This window comes from Carcharhinus amblyrhynchos, chromosome 1 (assembly GCF_965287045.1).
Source record: "Carcharhinus amblyrhynchos chromosome 1, sCarAmb.v2.hapA, whole genome shotgun sequence".
In the NCBI taxonomy this organism is placed as follows: domain Eukaryota; kingdom Metazoa; phylum Chordata; class Chondrichthyes; order Carcharhiniformes; family Carcharhinidae; genus Carcharhinus; species Carcharhinus amblyrhynchos.
In genome coordinates, this window is record NC_137324.1 from 153,196,192 (window position 1) to 153,216,209 (window position 20,018).

Sequence of the window (20,018 nt, forward strand, 5' to 3'; positions counted from 1 at the left end):
GAATAGCTGGGTCACCAGCACTTAGAGTTATGAAGTCATAGAGGTTTACAACATGGAAACAAGCCTTTTGGCCCAACATGTCCATGCCACCCTTTTTTTAAAGCCTCTAAGCTAGTGCCAATTGCCTGCATTTGATCCCTATTCCTCCATACCCATCTTACGCATGTAACTGTTTAAATGCTTTTTAAAAGACAAAATTGGACCTGCCTCTACTATTAACTCTGGCAGCTTGTTCCAGACACTAATCACCCTCTGTGTGAAAAAATTGCACCTCTGGACTGTTTAGTATCTCTCCTCTCACCTAGACCTATGCCCACTAGTTTTTGACTCCCCTATCTTTGGGAAAAAGGTATTGACTATCAAGCTCATCTTTGCCCCTCAGGGTAAATACTCTATGTTGGGAAATACCCTGCCTGAATATTGCAAACTGTTGTAAATTAGTAGGCTTTGGTGACGGGACACCAGTCTCTCAAGTCATTTCAGGCAGCATTCACCAAACTCATCGTACAGCCAGTTGGAATCCTGATGCCCTGCTGAATGGGCCTTGGCTATTGGGACTCGTCCAACCTGCCCCGCTCCACCAGTCCTGATCAGGCAGCAACAGATTATTATGCAAAACTGCTAATTATAATAGAATTAGCAGGCTTGATGGCCCAGAGGGCAGTGAATGGGCTGATATGCACATTAATGAGTTGTCAGTTTCAGTGGGGGTGGGGGACATCATGGGCGGACAAGCCGGTAAAATTGCAGCTATTGTGTTTTCAGCTTATAGGACCAAATCATGACCATTATAATTTATTATTTGTGTTAAACAGTAACAATAACAATTAATTAACTGTGGTTAGTCACTGACCAATAGTGGCTTGAGTTCCTCCCTTTCCCCCAGAACACCCAAAACTCCCAACAATGGGAGAGAACTCAAACCTTAGCTCCATTTTTTCGTCTAATCTGCTTCAAGTTATTGAGTCACATTAGAACAGAGACGTTCTAGACTTTAATATAAAGACCACGGAGAATATGCCATTTCCAGAAACCATAAATCTGAGTTCCTTACACAGAACATTTGTTGTCTGCAGCACGGTGGCACCATGGTTAGCACTGCTGCCCCATAGCATTCAATTCCAGCCTCGGGTAATTGTCTGTGTGGAGCTTGCACATTCTCCCCATGTCTGCATGGGTTTCCTCTTGTGCTCTGCTTTCCTCTCACTGTTCAAAGATGTGCTGGTTAGGTTGATTGGCCACGCTCAGTTGCCCCTTTGTGTCAGGGCAATTATCAGGGTAAACACGTGGGGTTACAGGATAGGGCCTGGTTGGGATCATTGTTGGTACAGGCTCAATGGGCCAAACAACCTCTTTCTGCACTGTACGGATTCTATTGACTATAATTTGCTCCAGCAGGTATCTGATTCACTGCTCACCCCAACATCCCACATTTAAGCTCTCACATCACACCAAACTTTCTGTTAGCTTTGATAAAATGATCAAGAATTATTCTGCATCTATGATTGTAAATCCCTCAATCATATATCAGTTTATAAATATCGATTTTAAATGAGTTTGTGAATTTTTCAGTAAGTATTTTGTCTTTGTAATTGCTGTCATTGCTGTGAAGGTGTTGCTGTCCTTCAGTTCCCGAGTCAGCAGCAGTGTGTTGGCTGTGATTCCAAACACCGGGGATGTGCCAAATATATCTCCTGAGAGCTTCTGACTCCAAGTTGGTCTAAGACTCCTGACAAACCTGATGTTATTTATACAGTATACAGACATCTGATTACGGCTGCCCCAGTCCAAGCAGTGAAACACATTAATCTTTTATAAAGCATTTTTTTTAATAATTGTAAGTAGGCCAAGTCTGACTAAGCAACTTGAATATTTTGAGGTGGTCAAGAACACTGCATTCCTCTACCTCTAGATATTGACTTTTTCGAATTTCCAGGAGGCACTTGATAATGCAATTGTTAGCAAAACTAAAGTGCCAGGAATTGCAGCAATCTTATGACGTGGATAGGTCATTGACTGTGAAGTAAGAGATTGTTTCATTTCTACTCTATGTTGTTTGTTCCATGAGATGTGACAATTAGTGTTACCCTGTGGTCTGTGCTGCAACATTAACTTCATCATATGCATTAATGATTTGGATGGCAGAATCAAGACTTGGGTATCTAAATTTGCAGATGACACTAAGGGCCAGATTTTGACCATCTAGGTGGGTAACTCAAGCCAGGAAATCTCCCCACTTGCTGGACCCACCTTGGCAAAAGATACAAAATTGTGCCTGTTGGCTCTGGAAGCAGAAACTGGGAAGACACAGTGGTAAGTGCTGAGCAGGCTGATTAGAAGGCCCATCTAGATTCTTCAGGATTTGATCCCGGTTACTGTAGAAATTTTAGGCCAGCTAACCCTCAGCCCTCACACCCCCTGACCCTAATCCACTCTCTCATAGCCCCTCACACCCCATGCCATCTCAATGTCAACTCATCCAGTATCCACTGTGGGAAGATCTCAGGAGCCATGTAGCAATGAAAGGAATATAAATCCCATAAGAATCTATTGCAGCTTTCACTACAGACATGACAGTAAGAAAACACCCACCCATGAAAGCATCAAAGCTTTTAATCTGAAGCAGTTAATTTCATGTAAAAACAAACACATTTCTGTTCGTATCCCTGATCCTTTAATGGCCTTCTTAAGTTGCCAATCAAACGAACAACTCAGAACACCTTGCTGACATTACTGTAGCTTTTGAAACTCCCATCAGATTTTTTTAGAATTCATTTACAGGATGTAGACATTCCTGGATAGATCAGCATTTTATTGTCCATCCCTAGCTGCCCATCTCTCAATAGTGGGAGAAGTGCATGCTATTAAATGTCTCCTTTCCACTACACAATGTGGAAGTGTCATCTACTAGTGGCAATAAGGCAATTAAGATTGTTAATGAAAGCATCTGTAAGGAGAGAAAAGAGCTGCCGATTTGAGTCCAAGCGACCTTTTTGTCAAAGCTTTGAGATTTTCCAGCATTTTCTCTTTTTTGGTTTCAGGTTCCAGCATCTGCAGTAATTTGCTTTTATTAAGATTGTTAATAACCCACTTAAAATAAAGTTGCATGAATCTCATTGAGAATTAATGGTGGCTTTCAAATTTACTGTGATTTGCATGCATCTCCTGTGCCTCCACCTCCAGCTCCAGCTCCAAATCCGTCCACCTTCCTTCCCCACCCCCACTGCGAATCCAACTGTCCCCCCAACCCCCACCAGCTTCTGGCCCAGGACAACACCTAGCATCCCCACTTCCAGTCTGTGACCCTTTTGCAGTGGGTCCACCAGGCACCTCTGTAGTCCATCTCAGCCCTTCCCTGGCTGCCCCACCCTTTCCTGGTGTTTCCCCTTCCTCCCGCACTTCCCAGTCTCACCATCCCTCCCTCTTCCAACAGTCAGGGAGTGTCTTGCCTCTCTGCGCACCATGCTGCTGGGGGTGTGCTTCACTGCTCCTGTCTCACCCAGCCTGAGAGAGTAAGGTTGGAAAAGACAGTGGCTTTGGAATCCCAGTGTGAGTAGGTCTGACAAGAGTGGCAAACTATCAGAGATTGCCACTTTGATGAAGTTAAGGGCCTATGTTTCTCCAATAACCTGTTCCCAGGAGGGAGTTCTTTTCATAATGTTTTCTCTTTGCCAATGAAAAGGAGAATCTGTGGCATAGTGGTAATTTCACTGGTCTGTTAATCTAGGGCAGCAGGGTGACAATGGTTAGTACTGCTGCCTCACAATGCAAGGGATGTGGGTTTAATAACAACTTTGGATCACTGTCTGTGTGGAATTTGCATGTTCTCCTCATGTCTGAGTGTATTTCCTCTGGGTGCTCCAGCTTCCTCCCACACTCCAAAGATGTGCAGATTAGGTTAATTGGCCATGTTAAATTGCCCCTTCGTGTTAGCAGGATTAGCAGGGTAAATACATAGAGTTACAGGGATAGGGCCTTGGTAGGATTGTTGTCGATGCGGGCTTGATGGGCTGATTGGCCTCCTGTACTATAAGGATTCCATTCTGAGTCCTGAGGACATGTGTTCATATTAATAAAGAAAAGGCCTTAAAGCTATCATTGTTGTAAAAATCCATCTGGTTCGCTAATGTCCTTTCGAGAGGGAAATCTACCACCCTCTCTTGATCTGGAGGCTCCAGGTCTACAAAAATGTAGTTGCCTCTTCACTAGCCACTAAAAAGCTGCCTAGCTGATCACTCAATTCAAGGGCAAGTAAGGATGGGTGACAAATTCCAGTGACACACACATTCCATGAAAAGAATAAAAGAAGCCATTTGCTTACAATGTCCTTAGAGCTGAGATTGAGAACTTTGCGATCATATAAACAACACCAGTGCGATTATTATGCATCACCATCACATGTCGGTGCTCTCATCATCTTTACTCCATAGCGCTGAATGATTTGATGTATGAAGTGATTTGAAACTGCAGTAAGGTCTTTCTAATCTTACATGCTGGGAGGATAAGTGATGCTGGTTAATCAAAATTGCTGGTTAACAGGGAGTTACATTTTCTTCAGACACGAGGCTCCCTGTCTTTGAAGGTTTGAAGGGAGAAGGGAAGCAGCTGGGCAGTCAAGGGCCCTGGCACAGCAAGGCATCATAGTAAGATACCACAACTGAAGACCAAATTGACACCATGAAGGACGCCACAACCTTCAGTCTTTTTTAGAATTGGGCAGTCAGTTGCTCTGAGTGCGAAATCTTTGTTCAGGCACAATAGCCAAAACTGACCCAATCATTTAATAATTTCAATGCAAAGCCTAAAATTTTCTGCACATTTACAAACTGTTATATGAACACTGAAAGTAACCAGCTTTAAGGGAAATATCAAATCAACAGCAATTCCAGTTGCTGGATAATTCCGGTTGGGGGAATGCTGGATAACACAAAGTTTACAGCATCTTTTAATTCAATATCCACTGTATTCTGTGTCATGCTGAATGTCACTTTAGAAAAAATTAGATTCTATCAGCACAAAAATTGAAAACTGTTATTTTCTATAAAAGAACAAGAATTGTTGAAAGTCTGAAACAAAAACAAAGTAGTGGCAGTACACAGCAATTCCGTCAGCATTAGTGATGAGAAAAGACCTGTTACAGTGTCTTGGTGAAAGACCTTAAATCCAAAACATTAATCTGTCCATTCTCCCTACAGATGCTGGTGGGAATGCTCTGTATTTACAACCTTCTCCAATTTATTGTGAAGCTTCTATCGATATTTGTTTTTGGTGGCGTGATTACTGATATCTGTATTTTCAGGCAGTTCATTCCGATGATTGGAAACAAGGAAAGAACCCTCTAAGTCGGCTTTGCCACACATGCCATCTTGTGAAGCCTCTTCGGTCCAAGCATTGTCATGTAACTAATCGCTGTGTGGGGCATTTCGACCATTATTGCCCTTACATCTATAATGATGTCGGCTACAGAAACCGGTAAGTAATCTTAATTTCACTTATACTTTTTAAATGTGTATATCATTTTATGTAAAATGTGATGTACAAAATTTGGTTATTTGTGATTTTTGGTTTACTTAAAAAGTTGAATCTGAATTTAAAAAATATTCTCCCCTGCCTAGCCTCCTTCTCCTTGGTCATCTGCTCTCTTATCCATATTTCTTCCTCTCTACCCTCCATCCTCTTGCTTTTTTTTCCCACTACCTTTCTTTTCCAATTTGGTGCTCCTCCAGGTTGCACCAAATCGATCTGGCCACTGCTGTTCCAGGAACCCTCCCCAACCCAACCTCTGCCCCCTCCTCCTATCCAGGGATCAAGGTTCTAAATCTTCATCCATTCCCCAACAATCTGACGTTGCTGAGACTGAGAGCTCATAGGGCCTGCCATCGACACTGTCAGGTAGGCAGCAGATGCAGTCTGCCAGTAGTTAATGTATCCCAAAACCTTAGGGGTCAGTGAATATCAGAGTCCTGAACTTTTAGGGCTCAGTTTTCACTGGGGTGGGGTGGGGGGTGGTGGGGTTAGTGGGAACTCAACATGGAAACCAGTTCTGGGTCCCCACCCCACACTGCAAGTTCCAGACATGCTCACCTCAATAATTAAAGGCCAAGATGCAGGAATGGACATCCAAATAGAGATGGCAGGTGAGCTCCTGAGGATGGAGGACCAATTGGAGGCCCTCCAGTGCTCAGATTGGCAGTTCACCCTCCAGAGCTGAAAATGGTGAGCAAGAGAAAGAAGACCAAGTAAGCCTGTTCCATTTTTAAAATGGCTACAGCTACTTGTCCATTATAATGGAAGGACAACTAACAGCTGCAGCTGTGGTCCAGCCATCATTGTTGATGGAGTTGGCTCCCTTTCAGGTTAAAACACACCCCTTTCCCATTGACCTCAGCCCCACTACATTGAGTTGGGTATATTCCAAATCAATGGGCACTGCCCAGATGCCTGGAGATCCCTGAAAGCACAGGAACAAGGTCTTAATAGATCCCATCAATGCTACAGTTTTGTCTAAATTGGCTGCCCACCAGTAATGGGCTGGTGCTATATATGACCAACCTGACCCCTCTGAAAATGGTTTTGATTCCACACTGACACACCAAGTTGCAGGCCCACCTTTCTCTGATCCCAAAGCTGATCTTTAAAAACTCAGACCCTACTCTCACAGCTTCTATTGATCATTCTATAGAGAACCAATGTTCTTATGGTGTTGGTGGTGGGGGTAGGGGAGGGTTGTGGTGTTTTTCCTACAATTTCCTCCATGGAGAAAATTGAGTTGAGATTGGAATGTCAGAACAGGGAAAAAATGGCAAACTAGGAGATTGAACAGTAGTGGGAAATATTTTAAAGATGAACTGTTCAGGAGAATATAATGTGCCTAAAAGAGCAAATTATCCACATTGAAATATTGTGAATGCTTAAGGAGGTAAGCACAAAATTAAAACTAGAGGAAAATGCATACATACAGTACATTGTACTCCCTTTTATCATCCTCTTTACTGCCAAAGAGGATAGGAAAGAAACCTAAACAAGGGGAAAAAAGGGAATTATGAAATGAAATTATCAAGACATAAAAAAACTAATCTATTCTTCAGGCATACAAATAACAAAAAAAGGGCTATCATTAGGGCTACTAAAGGATGCATAAGGTAAGTTCTCAGCACACAACAGAAGAAAAGCAGACATGTTGGGCCCAATTCTCCCAAAAGTGTTGAATTGGCAAGAAAACTGGTGTAAATCACTGTTGTTTTTCAGTTCATCTTCAGACCCGAATCTCTGCACTCTGTGCAATGCAGAGGTCACAATCGTGAATATTATTAAAAGCTCAGGGAGCGGGGTCTATTCATGCCAACATCTGACAATTCTGGAACTCAGTGCATATGTGGTGGCCCCAATCTGTCACATTGCAGTATGCTGGCCAGCTCATTCATTGGCCAGCTCAGGACCCCGCAGTGCTGCCCATCCAGCCATCCCCCCCCCAGGCTGGATCATGGCCTACACAAGCATTCCCGCGTCAGCCCCAACGCTACCCTCCCAACCCGTGCCTGAGTAAAGAAATCTTCAGCCCTCCCCCCATTAGTAATGGTGATCCCCACCACCACCCCGCCATGCGAGGCAGACCCCTCCTCGGGAGGCAGACCCCTCAGCCCCCCCAGCCCGTCATGATCACTGGCCTCCCTCCAACCCAGAGTGACAGCAGGAACCTCCCACCCTCCCGATTGCCCCCTAGACCCCACCCATTGGCCCCAGCCCTTGGCACTAAGCACTGGGCAGTACCATGGTGCCCCCTGAACATAGGCAATTTGTCCCTTGGGCAGTGCCAGCATGCCCATGCTCAAGGGACATCAGCCCCACCGCCTGACCCCCTGGGTGGCCCAATTGACCCCCTTCATTCCGGTGGGGTCTCCCGCTAGTTCCCAGTAAAGTATGGAGCCACTCTAAACCCTGCTGGGATGAAATACCACTGGCAGGTGGGAGATGCTATCGGGCCTGGAGGTTCTGTGCTGGGCCCAAGAATGAGATTTAAAATACATGAGAAAAAAGATTTGAATTACTTACCTCTCTTCCCACCGGTTTCCAGCACGGTCCCGACTGCACTTGTTCTCCGGCTGTGAGAGATGCGCATGCATCGGGAATGCATGCGCGAATCCCGCAAAATGGCCAACATGTGATTCTCTCATCCTGACATGCCAAAAATGTGTGCGTCGGGAGGGGAGAATAAGGCCCAATGATTAATTCCATTGCCTCAGTATTTACCAAAGAGGATAATTGGGTGGACATAGCATTAAAAGGAACAAATAAAAATGATAACAAGTATTCAAGATTGAAAAGAGGAAGATTATCAGTTAACTAGTCAAACTTTACAGAGGATAAATGCTATAGTTTATATTTACAGTTACTAAAATTAGCTAGGGAGAAGACGGTAGAGACACTGGGGACGATCTTACCAGAATTTGGCACAATGTTGGTTCCAGCAAGAAGAACAGCAAAAGAAACAGGTCAGTTTCTCTCCAGATCTTAGCTCTATCAAAATAAATCAGCTGGGCAAGTTTCACGGTGTCATGTGGAGAGGTGGAGCCTAAACAGGCTGGCAAATCCTGGCTGCACTGAGAACAGGGTGCCACGTTTAAAGGGCAGTCCGATCAGAACATGAATGATCTCCACCCCCAGCCCACCTCAGAGGTCTCGGGCTCCACCCATCCTAATCTGAGGTGACACTACCTTCTCCCCGAACCCTCAACCACAGATCAGAGTCAGCACTTTTCTTCCCACCCCTTCCACTGATCAGAGTTAGCACTTCTCGCCCCCTCCTCCTCCCCACCATAGCAGTCAGTGCTGCCCCCCCGCCCCCCCCATTCTTCCCCCTGAACATCAGGCCACTCTCCTCCCAACAACCCTACCCAGCCAGTCACTGCTGGAACCCCCCAACCCTCCTCCCCCATTCCCCTAAAAACAGCCATTGTCAGCATCCCCAGATTCCATTGTGGGCATGAACCCGACCAAGTCACCAGCAAGGGGCAGCGAAAATCCTAAGTCACAATCTCATCAGAGAGATTTGCAGGGGCTCACTGCATTTTGAGGCCCTGCCGCCAATCCATGGATGATGGATACAGGCTGAAGATCCCATCCATAATTTGTGAAATTACTGTCCCAATTCCATAAGGTGAAGCAACTCAAGCAAACAGTAATGGTACCTTCAGATTAAAATGGACCAATACTTCAGACTCCTGCAAAGTATCTCTGATATCCTTGTATAATCTCTCACATTCTATTATCCTGTCCTATGACTGTTTTGCACGTAGCAAATTATGCAATGGTTTCAATAATGCAGGTGATTTAGGAACAAATTTGCCATAACAATTTACTAATCCAAGAAAAAACTTCAATTGCATCACATTCATCAGATGTGATTCTAAAATAGCATCCATCTTTTTAGATACTTTATGTAGGCTTTTACTAATCAATATCATGATCCAAGTACTGGACTGATGTCTGGAAAAAGTCACACTTTTCTTTCTTAATATGCAGACCATGTGCTTGAAGATATTCCAATGTTGCTTCTAAGTTATTCAAGCGCTCTTGTTCATCTGGACCCTATAATTAGAGTATCATCCAGATAACATTGTACACCAGAGAGACCATGTAAATAATGATGCATTGATCTTTGGAATAGGGAATAGGGCTAGTGTGGATGTTTTTCCAAAAGGCATTCTTTTATAACAAAAAAGACCTTAATGAGTAACGATGGTAAGCAATGGTTGTGATTCAGTGGCTACAATCATCTGCAACTATGAAAGATCAATATTTCTGAATTCCTACACACCTGATAACCCAGCAAATAAATCTTCAATTAAAGCAAGTGGATAGTGATCAGCACACAACACTGGTTGTTTTAAAGTCATGTATGTATGAACTGAACCATCTGATTTCATGACAGGCATGATGGGGGGTAACCCAGTCACTCATTGTAACTGGCTCTAACACACCAGTGTTAACAAGTCCTACTAATTTTTCCTCAACCTTGGGACAAATTGCATATGTCATTGTTCTTGCTTTGGGACTTTTTGGTTGACTATTAGACTTCACCTTGAATTTCACTTGAACCCCCTTCATTGAGTCGAACATACTCTTATGTTTATACAGAAGGTGCTAGGTCTTTTTTTTACAGCAGCCAGTCTGCTGACAGCGCTCCAGTTAAGCTTTATCTTTTCCAAGCGTGACTTCCCAAATAGAAATGGAAAAATTATCATGGATCACATGGAGAGGCAAGTCCACTATTTGTCCACTCACCTCTACATTGACCATGGTGTAACCTTTTAAATGGCATAATTTCTTCCGTGTATGTCCAAAAAATGCATCAGGCACTAGCAACCCGGGACTACTCAGTACATATTTTTGTACTGTCTTCCCAATACTTCATTTTTTTACCTGGGGACCTTTGACTCTTTTTTCCAATGACCCCAGCCATACAGTAAAGCATCCCTTCTTTTCAAATATGCCAGATACTGCCTGGAATCTCACCCTTTTTTGATTGGAAAAAACCCCTTTCTTTCATCATCACACAGAGAGCTTCCACCCATTTTCTTGCTAGGCTTGTACTCGTTAGAGTTTAGAAGAATGAGGGGAGATCTCATTGAGACATATAAGATGATGAATGGGATGGATAGGATAGAGGTGGAAAGACTCTTCCCGCTCAAAAAAGACAGTAGGACTAGGGGGCACAGCCTCAAGATAAAGGGGGGGCAGTTCAGAACGGAGTTGAGGAGGAACTTCTTCACTCAAAGGGTGGTGAATCTCTGGAATTCTCTGCCCGTTGAAGTGGTGGAGGCTGCCTCGCTAAATATTTTTAAGAAGCGGGTTGATGGGTTTTTGATAAGAGAGGGGATTAAGGGTTATGGGGAGAGGGCGGGAAAGTGGAACTGAGCCACGACAGATCAGCCATGATCTTATTGAATGGCGGGGCAGGCTCGAAGGGCCAGATGGCCTACTCCTGCTCCTATTTCTTATGTTCTTATGTTCTTATGTTCTTTCCCTCAATGCACTTCAGTCTTTAATCCTGTTGTTGCTTCTCCTCAGTCTTATAATATTCAAAGTGTGAGAGTCCACAATGTTTTTTTCTTCTACTTGGGATTATTTCTGAATGTTCAACAGTAGCCTGTGCAACACCCTAATAGCATCACAATCAAATCATATGATCAGTTCTTAAAGCAATTTGCAACCATTTAAATATATAACAGACACCAATGCCACTTTTATGCCCCCTCAGGTCACTCATGCCACTCCATGCAACCTCTATGACTCCATGTATCCTCCTTGATTCCTTACCCATTATGCACTATGTACAGTTTTCAGATTCAATCCTTATCAATGGAAAATATTTTACATTCCTTGGGGGGAAAAAAAAACCTCGCGGCATCTAAATAAGCCTCCTTATCATTGATTGTGATTGTCATTTGAAAGAAAAATACTTGTAATCCTATTAACTTGTATGAAAAACCATAAACCACATCAAAGAATAATCTGCTACTACAGCATCTTGAAACTGTCATTCATTCATTATCAGATGAATGGAGCACTTGCTGTGCTGAAAACATTAATACTTGCGTCTCAGTCAAGAAATGATAATGGCCAGAGATGTCCAAACAATAGACTGCACTCTGGGAAGGAAAGAACAGAAGGTATTCATTTCAATTTCAAACAGAATACCTGTCAATCAACATAAGTGTGCAAGCAATTAGATTTCCCGGGTCGGCATGATGGCATAGTGGTTCGCACTGCTGCCTCACAGCATCAGGGACCCAGGTTCACTTCCAGCCTCAGGCATTTGCACATTCTCCCCATGTCTGCATGATTTTCCTCCGGTTTCCTCCCACAGTCCAAAGATGTGCAGGTTATGTGGATTGGCCATGCTAAAATGGCCCTTCATGTCCCAGATGTGTATGTTAGGGGAATCAGCAGGGCAAATATGTGGGACTATGGGGTAGAGCCTGGGTGGGTTTCTCTGTGGGAGAGTTGGTGCTGTCTCGATGGGCCAAATGGCCTCCTTCTGAACTGTAGGATCCTATGATTATTTTCAAGTGACTTTTTTGTTAAACAGAATATAATGGAAGAGGTGGCTAGACTTTTTCAAGTATCAAAAACATTTCTTTTATCAGCCTGAGCCATCTAAATTACAGTAGAAAAGGTGACAGTACAGAATGACTGGACATTCTGTGACATTTTTCACTACATTATGGTGCTTTCTCCATTCAAAAAGTAGTGTAATGCATGTGAATAAATACAAAAAGCTGATTGTTCCTCCTTCTGTGGTTAAGCAACCTCAAACGCTTAGCTACAAAGATGCAAGTTAAGGTTTCTGTCAATTCTTGCTTATGTCAATGGACAGGCCAAACACATGTAAATTCTCATGACTGAAAATGCTTACCTTATCTAGACAATATGAACAATTCTATTCATAAGGTATTCTATGACCACCTGCTTTATCTGGACAATGTGAACAATCCTATTCATAAGGGACTCTGAGAAGACCTGCTTTATCTGCACAACATGAACTGCCCTATTCATGAAGGGGCCGAGAAGATCTTACTGCCAGTAACTGCTGTTAATAAGAATTTATACATTCCGTTGCTCCATTGTCTGAAAGAATTTGGTTCATCTCAATATGCCCCTTAACCCATTTGGCTTTGTGGCAACCTGTTTTTGGCTAAAGTGCACAGATTTCTTTAACATACAGTTACAGTACATTTTTAAAGATCCAATATACATGTCTAAATTAGAAACATTTGTTCAAATCTCATGTTTAGTTAAATCTCTTATTCTGTTTATATGTGTCTTTATGTAGACTATTCCCCCGTTAGATTGTAAGTCTAATCTAAGGTAATTTCACTCAGTTAGTATTTCATTATTAATTTAAATCCCTGGTTATTTGCAATTTTTCGAACCTAACCAGGAATTTCCCCAACTCTGATCAATGCAACTTGCTTTTAAAGAGCAGATCCCCATGATTAATCACTGTATTCAAACATATTTACATTACAACAAAGCACCTAATAGTGACACTTGAAGGTGTTAAAACATCTTACAGTTACCATTCAAAATATTCCCGATATCTCAGCAGACTTCTCATTTTCGTTATGAACTCTCCTGGTGTGCTTTTAATGGACTCCCAAGACCCCGCAGGAAATCTGACTTTCATCAGCCACCCATGTCCCCTATTCCCCCATTTTAAATGGGGAACCAAACCTCAGGGGGGTGGGCACAGTAAAAAGTCTCACAATACCAAGTTAAAGTCCAACAGGTTTATTTGGAATCACAAGCTTTCGGAGCACTGCTCCTTCGCTCACCTGAGGAAGGAGCAGCACTCCAACAGCTCATGATTCCAAATAAACCTATTGGACTTTAACCTGGTAGTGTGAGATTTCTTACTGTGTGCACTCCAGTCCAATGCCAGCATCTCCACATCAATGGAGTGGGGGTGTGTATTTTGCAGTCTAGGCCTTGCTGACCAGTGGAAAGGCATGAGGTTGGGAATATAGAGGAAAATCGGATCTCCTAAAAAAAAAATTTAGGAGCACCTAATTGGGACCACACAGCACCTCCTAAAAAATTAGGAGCACTTAATTAGGAGCACACAAGCACCTCCAAACCCAAACAAAAATTTGATCCACGGTTTTAAATGTGGCTGCTCAGACAAGTACAACATGTAATTAAAAAATGGCAAATGGAATGTTGGCATTTATTGCAAAAGGACTGGATTATAAGAATGGGGAAGTATTGTTGCAATTGTTTAGCATGTTCGTGAGACCACATCTGGAGTATTATGTCCAGTTTTGATCTCCTTATTTGAGGAAGGATGTGGTGGCATTGGAAGCAGTTCAGAGAAGGTTCACCAGATTGATTCCAGGGATGAAACAGTTGACATATGAGGAGGGATTAACTGTTTGAGTTTACACTTGCTGGAGTTTAGAAGGATGAGAGGGGATCTGATTGAGGTATATAAAATTTTAAAGGGATTGGTAAACATAGACCAAATGTTTCCTCATGTGGAGCAATCTAGAACAAGAGGTCATAGGTATAGATTGAGAGGGGGTAGATTTAAAACTGAGAAGGAGGAACTACTCTTGCAGAGCATAGTGAATTTATGGAGCTTGTTGCCCCATGGCACAGTGGAATCTGAGTCATTAAATGGTAGGAGGAATAATGAGGCCCCATATCACATGGAAAATAAGAGCCCAAATATGGTACAGGAGCTAAGGAATTGAGATTCACAAATCATGAAAAGTAGCAAACCAGGTTAACAAAGCCAAATAAATGGAAGCCAAGCACTGGAACTCATTTGTAAATGATGATTGAAAAGCAGAGAAGTTATAATATGTTTGTATATAATCTTGGGTAGACCACACTTGGGCACTTGACAAGTTCGGATCTCCTTATTACAGGAAGAATATAGAGGCACTAGTGAAGGGACAAAGAAGATTTATAAGGGTGATACCAGAGCTGAATAGTTATGACTATTAGGCAACTTTTGCAGGCTTATGGTCTTTTATCTACCAAAGAGGACGCTAATGGGAGTGTGAAGAGATCTTTGAAATTATGATAGCCCTAAGCCAACAGTCATTAATATGAGTAGTAAATACGGTAGTGAATTTGAGAAACTTTTTCACTCAGTGTATGCTGAGATTTTGGAACTCGCTATCAGTTGGAGTGACTGAAAACAAAGAAGAAAATGACCGCAAGAAGAGAGGGGTTAATTTTGTTTCAGTCCTGTCAAAGCATGTGCATTAAATATATTTAAAGTTCATATTTTGCATGTTACTCACAAAAATTATTTGTCACTATTTTTACAGGGTTTATTTTTTGGGCTTCTTAGCTACAATGTGCCTTAATAGTGTGATGGGAGTCTACCTTGCTTGGGACTGGTTTAATGAGATGGGTCGCAGCATTTTTATTGGAATCGGCTTCATCTTCCTGTCTGTTATTGCAGTCATTTCAGGAATAATGACCTGCATTTATGTATGTACTGTTTCTGTCTTTCAGATCCCAATGTTTCTTTTACCAATTCTCTTTTTCATTCTTCCTCCATTAAGATAGATTCATTATGGCTACCAATCTGACCATCATTGACCTTTCCCAAAAACTCTCCAGCAGGGATCTGTAGATTTCAAAAATGGATTTATGCTCCTTATTCTTCACAAACTTAACTGCTGCATGATTCAGAAATAATTGGAGCAGCTCAACATGGATGAGACATTTTGCACACAGACAGAGAAGGATGAAGCACAGAAGAGAGTTGACACTTGGCAATCTAACACATATTATAGAGACCAGTTAGAGAGGCCTGAAAGAACATTCCTCGATTAGGAAAGGGTGCTAATTATGGGAATAACTTTAAAATAATACTGCAGCTGTGAACATTTTTTAAAGCTGTGTAACTGGGTGTTTCATAGAATCCCTGCAATGCAGAAAGAGGACCTTTAACCCATCAAGCCTGCACTGACAACAGTCCTACACAGGCCCTATCCCCACATATTTACCCTGCTAATCCCCCTGATACTAAGGGACAATTTAGCATGGCCAATCCACCTAACCCACACATCTTTGGACTGTGGGAGGAAACTGGAGAACACCCATATAAACATGGGGAGAACATGCAAATTCCACTCATCACCCAAGGCTGGAATTGAACCTGGGTCCCTGGAGCGGTAAGGTGGTGGTACTAACCATTGTGCCACAATACAGGCAAGCTTGGAATATGGAATGTGCTGCCACACTAAGTAGTTGGGGTGAATGGCATTAATATATTTAAGGAAAAACAAAATAAGTCCACAAGGAAGAAATGAGTCAAAGGATATTCTATTAGAGTTCGATGAAGTAGGGTGGGAAGACTATCATGTGGAACATAAATGCCAACATAGAATGGTTGTGCTGAATAGTCTGTAACCATGCTGTGAGTTCTATGTGATTAGTACTTAATTTATTTCAAACATTAAACTATTGAAGACATGAGAGAGGAAATAATTTTGAATGATTAAATATGGTGATATTTTATTGCTGATCTAGTGGACTGGACCAGGCCTGACATGAAACATTAATGATAAAGTGAGAGCAATCATGATTGGTTAACATAATGAATAAAACTCAGATGCATTTTTACTTCAATGATAGTTATGGTTGCACAATTTCAATTGTAGAATCATAATGCAATTCAAAGAATTTTTTGTTTTAGAAATGCTATTATTTAGCGGTATGCTAAGAGAAATTAATTGTATATTACACACTACGATTATGTATTGCAGTTAAATTAATCAGATATAGTACAGGCTTTCACTTAATTTTAGCTTTGTTGCCCTCTAGAGTTTATCTTGGTTAAAACAATTAAAATTCATGAGCTACTCAATGGCATATATATTTGTTATGTTTATATACACACACATGTTAAGTATGATATATCTGTTCGCTGTATCTCCTTTGCAATACTGTTCTCATTATTTAATAGTATAGATCACAAAACTAGCTTCAGGTAGTGTCTAACTTCATCTCTATTCCAGACCATGCACCCTTAACTCAATTGGGACCTGTAAGTGGGCAGTTAAAGACATTCTAAGAGATGTTTCCCACCCAACCTCAATTTTGAGGCAAGTGCAAGGAATTCAGGAGCAACAGAAAGCCTGGAAAGTCATCCTCTCACCCTGCTGGGCAATCCCTCCCCCCTGCCTAAACATGTCTCCAACCTACCCCACTGTGGGTGCTCCCTTCCTCCTGGCTTCTCCATCAACACCCCACTCCCTCTCCCGCCCTCCCTGATTAACTCGCAGCTCTCTGAGGTGGTACTGAGCAAATGGAGGAAGCCCCAACTCCAGCTAATTAATGCTCCTTGGCAGCAAGTAGTGGCTGGGATGCATTTTTTGCTGACTGTCCAGGTGGCTGAGAGGGATACCGCACCACCTGAAAAATCCTCATGCTGTTTTGGTACAAATTGCAAAAAAAAAACACTTGGTATACTGATTATGTCATAATAAAACCAAATCCCTTCTCTTTCCTCAGTGCCTTTTGATGCTTTTCTATTTACTCTTTTCTCCTTTGTTTTCTGACTCTCGTCAATTTTACTTCATTCCAATTGTTACTCTCAGCTTTTCTTGCCCCTCTAACTATAGCTCAAGGATCATAAATAAGACAGACAAAACTAAAATATTGTTGTCATTACTGAGCTTTGGGAGTGAAGCCCTCAACTGCATCTATTTATATTAATTCTAAACAAAAAACACATATTTATGTTGTTGGGTGCAAAATGGAAAATGATCACTTTTCCATTATCACCATTATTCTGAAGGACATCTATAACCATGAGGTTGCAAGTAAAATCTGCATTTTTCTACCTCCACTTATACAAGGAACACAGTAATTTGAGTTGTGCATTTAGTCCGGCCATTTCAAAACCATTGCTAAAATAGGGCTTAAATTCCAATATATGATGTATTAATAAAATTCAGGAATGTTAAGGTTTTATAAACTCATCAGGATTTATATTGCCTTCTACTTATTGACAAGTTATTTAATTGTTATTGTTTACAGTTCTACACAGCTACAATTAACATAACAATAAACGAACAGATGAACCAGAAGAGATATAGTTATCTTTACAAGGAAAATGGCCACTTTCATAACCCGTTCAACAGGGGCGTTAAGCTGAATTTGATGGAATTTTTTCACTTCATCGAGCCACGGAGGGAACATGAATTAAACACACTGAATGAATTGTGTGTCATCTGAGTAACAGCATAGAAACTACGCCAATGAATCAGATTTTTGTTCATCAAAATGGAAGCAGCAATAATTCCTTTATTTTAGAAAATCATCCTGATAATTGCTACTTTTTCAGAAGAAAATATAAAGATATGTTACCATCATACAGCAAATCCGCTAAGGAGAACGAGGATTGAGGTTTCTTATGGTCACATAGTGTCAATCTGCTGCTAATATGCATTTGTATCTGTGCTTCACCCAAAAACCACTGAGGATAGGCCATTAAAAAAAGTGGTGTAGGTCACTATTGCAAGCACACTGCTTTGTTAATTTTCATCTCCGACCTGAAGCATTATGCTGATAAAAATCAGAGCACAATGAAAGCCTTCCCCATCAATCATCCAGCGCACTGCATGCTCTCTCTTCCTCGTATTATTAGTTTTAATTAAGTGCTGCCTGGTCCACTGCACAGCTGTCTGGTGTTTTTACAGGTCAAGCAAAAACAAAAACCAATACTATAGAACCAGACATTATGAAATTCCAAAAAGTCAGCATAGGTAAACCTTGCAAGTTTTTCTTTGTAAATACGATGCCACCAACTAAGTGTTATTGGGTTATTTCCATATTCCTCCAATTGCAGTTACTCACGTGTTGAACTGGTGATGCAAGTGCTGTCTTTTACACATTTTACCACCTAATTTTAGCCTTTCTATGTAGAGTGGATTTAGGCAAAGACTGCCTTACAATTTATGCAAAAATTGCCGTACAGTGAATATTGTTCTCTAACTATGCATTGAAAATAGCTACTTGTTTCAATTGTGCTTCATAGCACCCATATGTATGGGTGAAGGGCTACGATATCTACACAAAACTTCTGTGAAATAATGTAAACTACGAGAATTGATTGGTATACTTTATTTGTTCAGAGAATTATTTTTCGGAGCATGTGTATTTTGCTCAATGCTTGCTTTCACAATCTACAGAATGGAAATTACAAATGCCTCTGTCGATAGTAATCATATCTACATTTTCAAACAAACAGGAGATATTTCACACATTAAAGATGAATTCAAGCACGTGGAATCACTGTTGATAGGTTTCAGGAACTGAACATTAGAACAAGTCAATTTAGTAGGAAAGGTTGTGTGGTTCCTAAGCCAAAAGGTATTGCAATTTATTTTGTTAAACCTTGATCTCCTAATAGTTTGCTATTTAGGTGAAATAATAATCCTGATCACATCACAATGATTTGGATACCAGTGGAAATCTTTGATAGTTGAATTATTTTAAAATTATTTTCAAAGTTCTAAACTACTGAAATTCAAACTTTAATTTCATTCTGATAGTATCAGGTGTATATGTACATAAATTTCATATATGTAAAGATATGCTTTGGCACAGTGGGGATGGGACTCATAGACTCCTTCTCCGTTAGCAAGTCTTTCACATCTGATGCTCTTGCCAGCTATGTACATTGCATTTCTTCCAATGTGACACAGTCTAATCGAAAACAAAATATGATCATGTCCATACTTTGCACAGGTTTAAGGTGTTAGCAAATCATATGTGAATATAGTATTCAACTTTGAGAATATAATAGATACCAGTTGACACTTTAATCCTGAAAAAGTTAAAATTAATGTCAAATATTTGTATGAGACTTTCCACAGAGCTCAATAAAAAAGCACATATATTGTAACACCTCAACTTTAAAGCAATGGTGAGGCATTTGAACCTAGCCATATGACATGCCATTACCTATTAATATATGTCATACCAAAACTTTGTATTCGCTGTGCCTTAGGAATTTTTATAATTTTGGTGTATCGTAACAGCAAGAAAGTGATACCACAATTTCCAACAAATTTCTTCAGTTTTAGATAAAAGCACAAAGATGGTCAAAAATATATCTTTTTAATAGTTGCAATCACTCAGTACAAATCTGTTAAATATAGCAAATAGAACATGTTGTGCAGAACAGCATCACTTAGTAAATATCTCCAGTTGTGAAGTTAACTAAAACCCATTTCAAACTTTGTTATGGAACCAGCTGCATCGTACACACATTTATCACCAGATTGCAGAAGTGGCATATTGTCTATGCATTTTGATCTCTGTGTATCTTGTGGATTTAGAAAGCGAAGGTTCAACTTACTGAATCATATATTTTTCATCTAATGCCTTAATAAATGATGACTTCAGCATTAGGCCTATACAGAAATATGATCCATCTCTTGATCAAAATAATTGCTGGTGTTTTTATTTTATTCATAATATTGAAA

General features: G+C 41.0%; 1 protein-coding gene across 1 annotated transcript in view; it reads left to right on the top strand.

Moving 5' to 3' along the window:
* LOC145341908 (uncharacterized) overlaps positions 1 to 19,387 on the top strand; it is an 81,500-nt gene extending 62,113 nt beyond the window's left edge. The window contains exons 8-10 of the mRNA XM_080186991.1: positions 5,300 to 5,472; positions 14,841 to 15,006; positions 17,566 to 19,387. Of these exons, the coding sequence (XP_080043117.1) occupies positions 5,300 to 5,472; positions 14,841 to 15,006; positions 17,566 to 17,763 (537 nt within the window). The 3' untranslated portion in view covers positions 17,764 to 19,387. The remainder of the gene's footprint in view (positions 1 to 5,299; positions 5,473 to 14,840; positions 15,007 to 17,565) is intronic.
* The last annotated feature ends 631 nt before the right edge of the window (positions 19,388 to 20,018 follow it).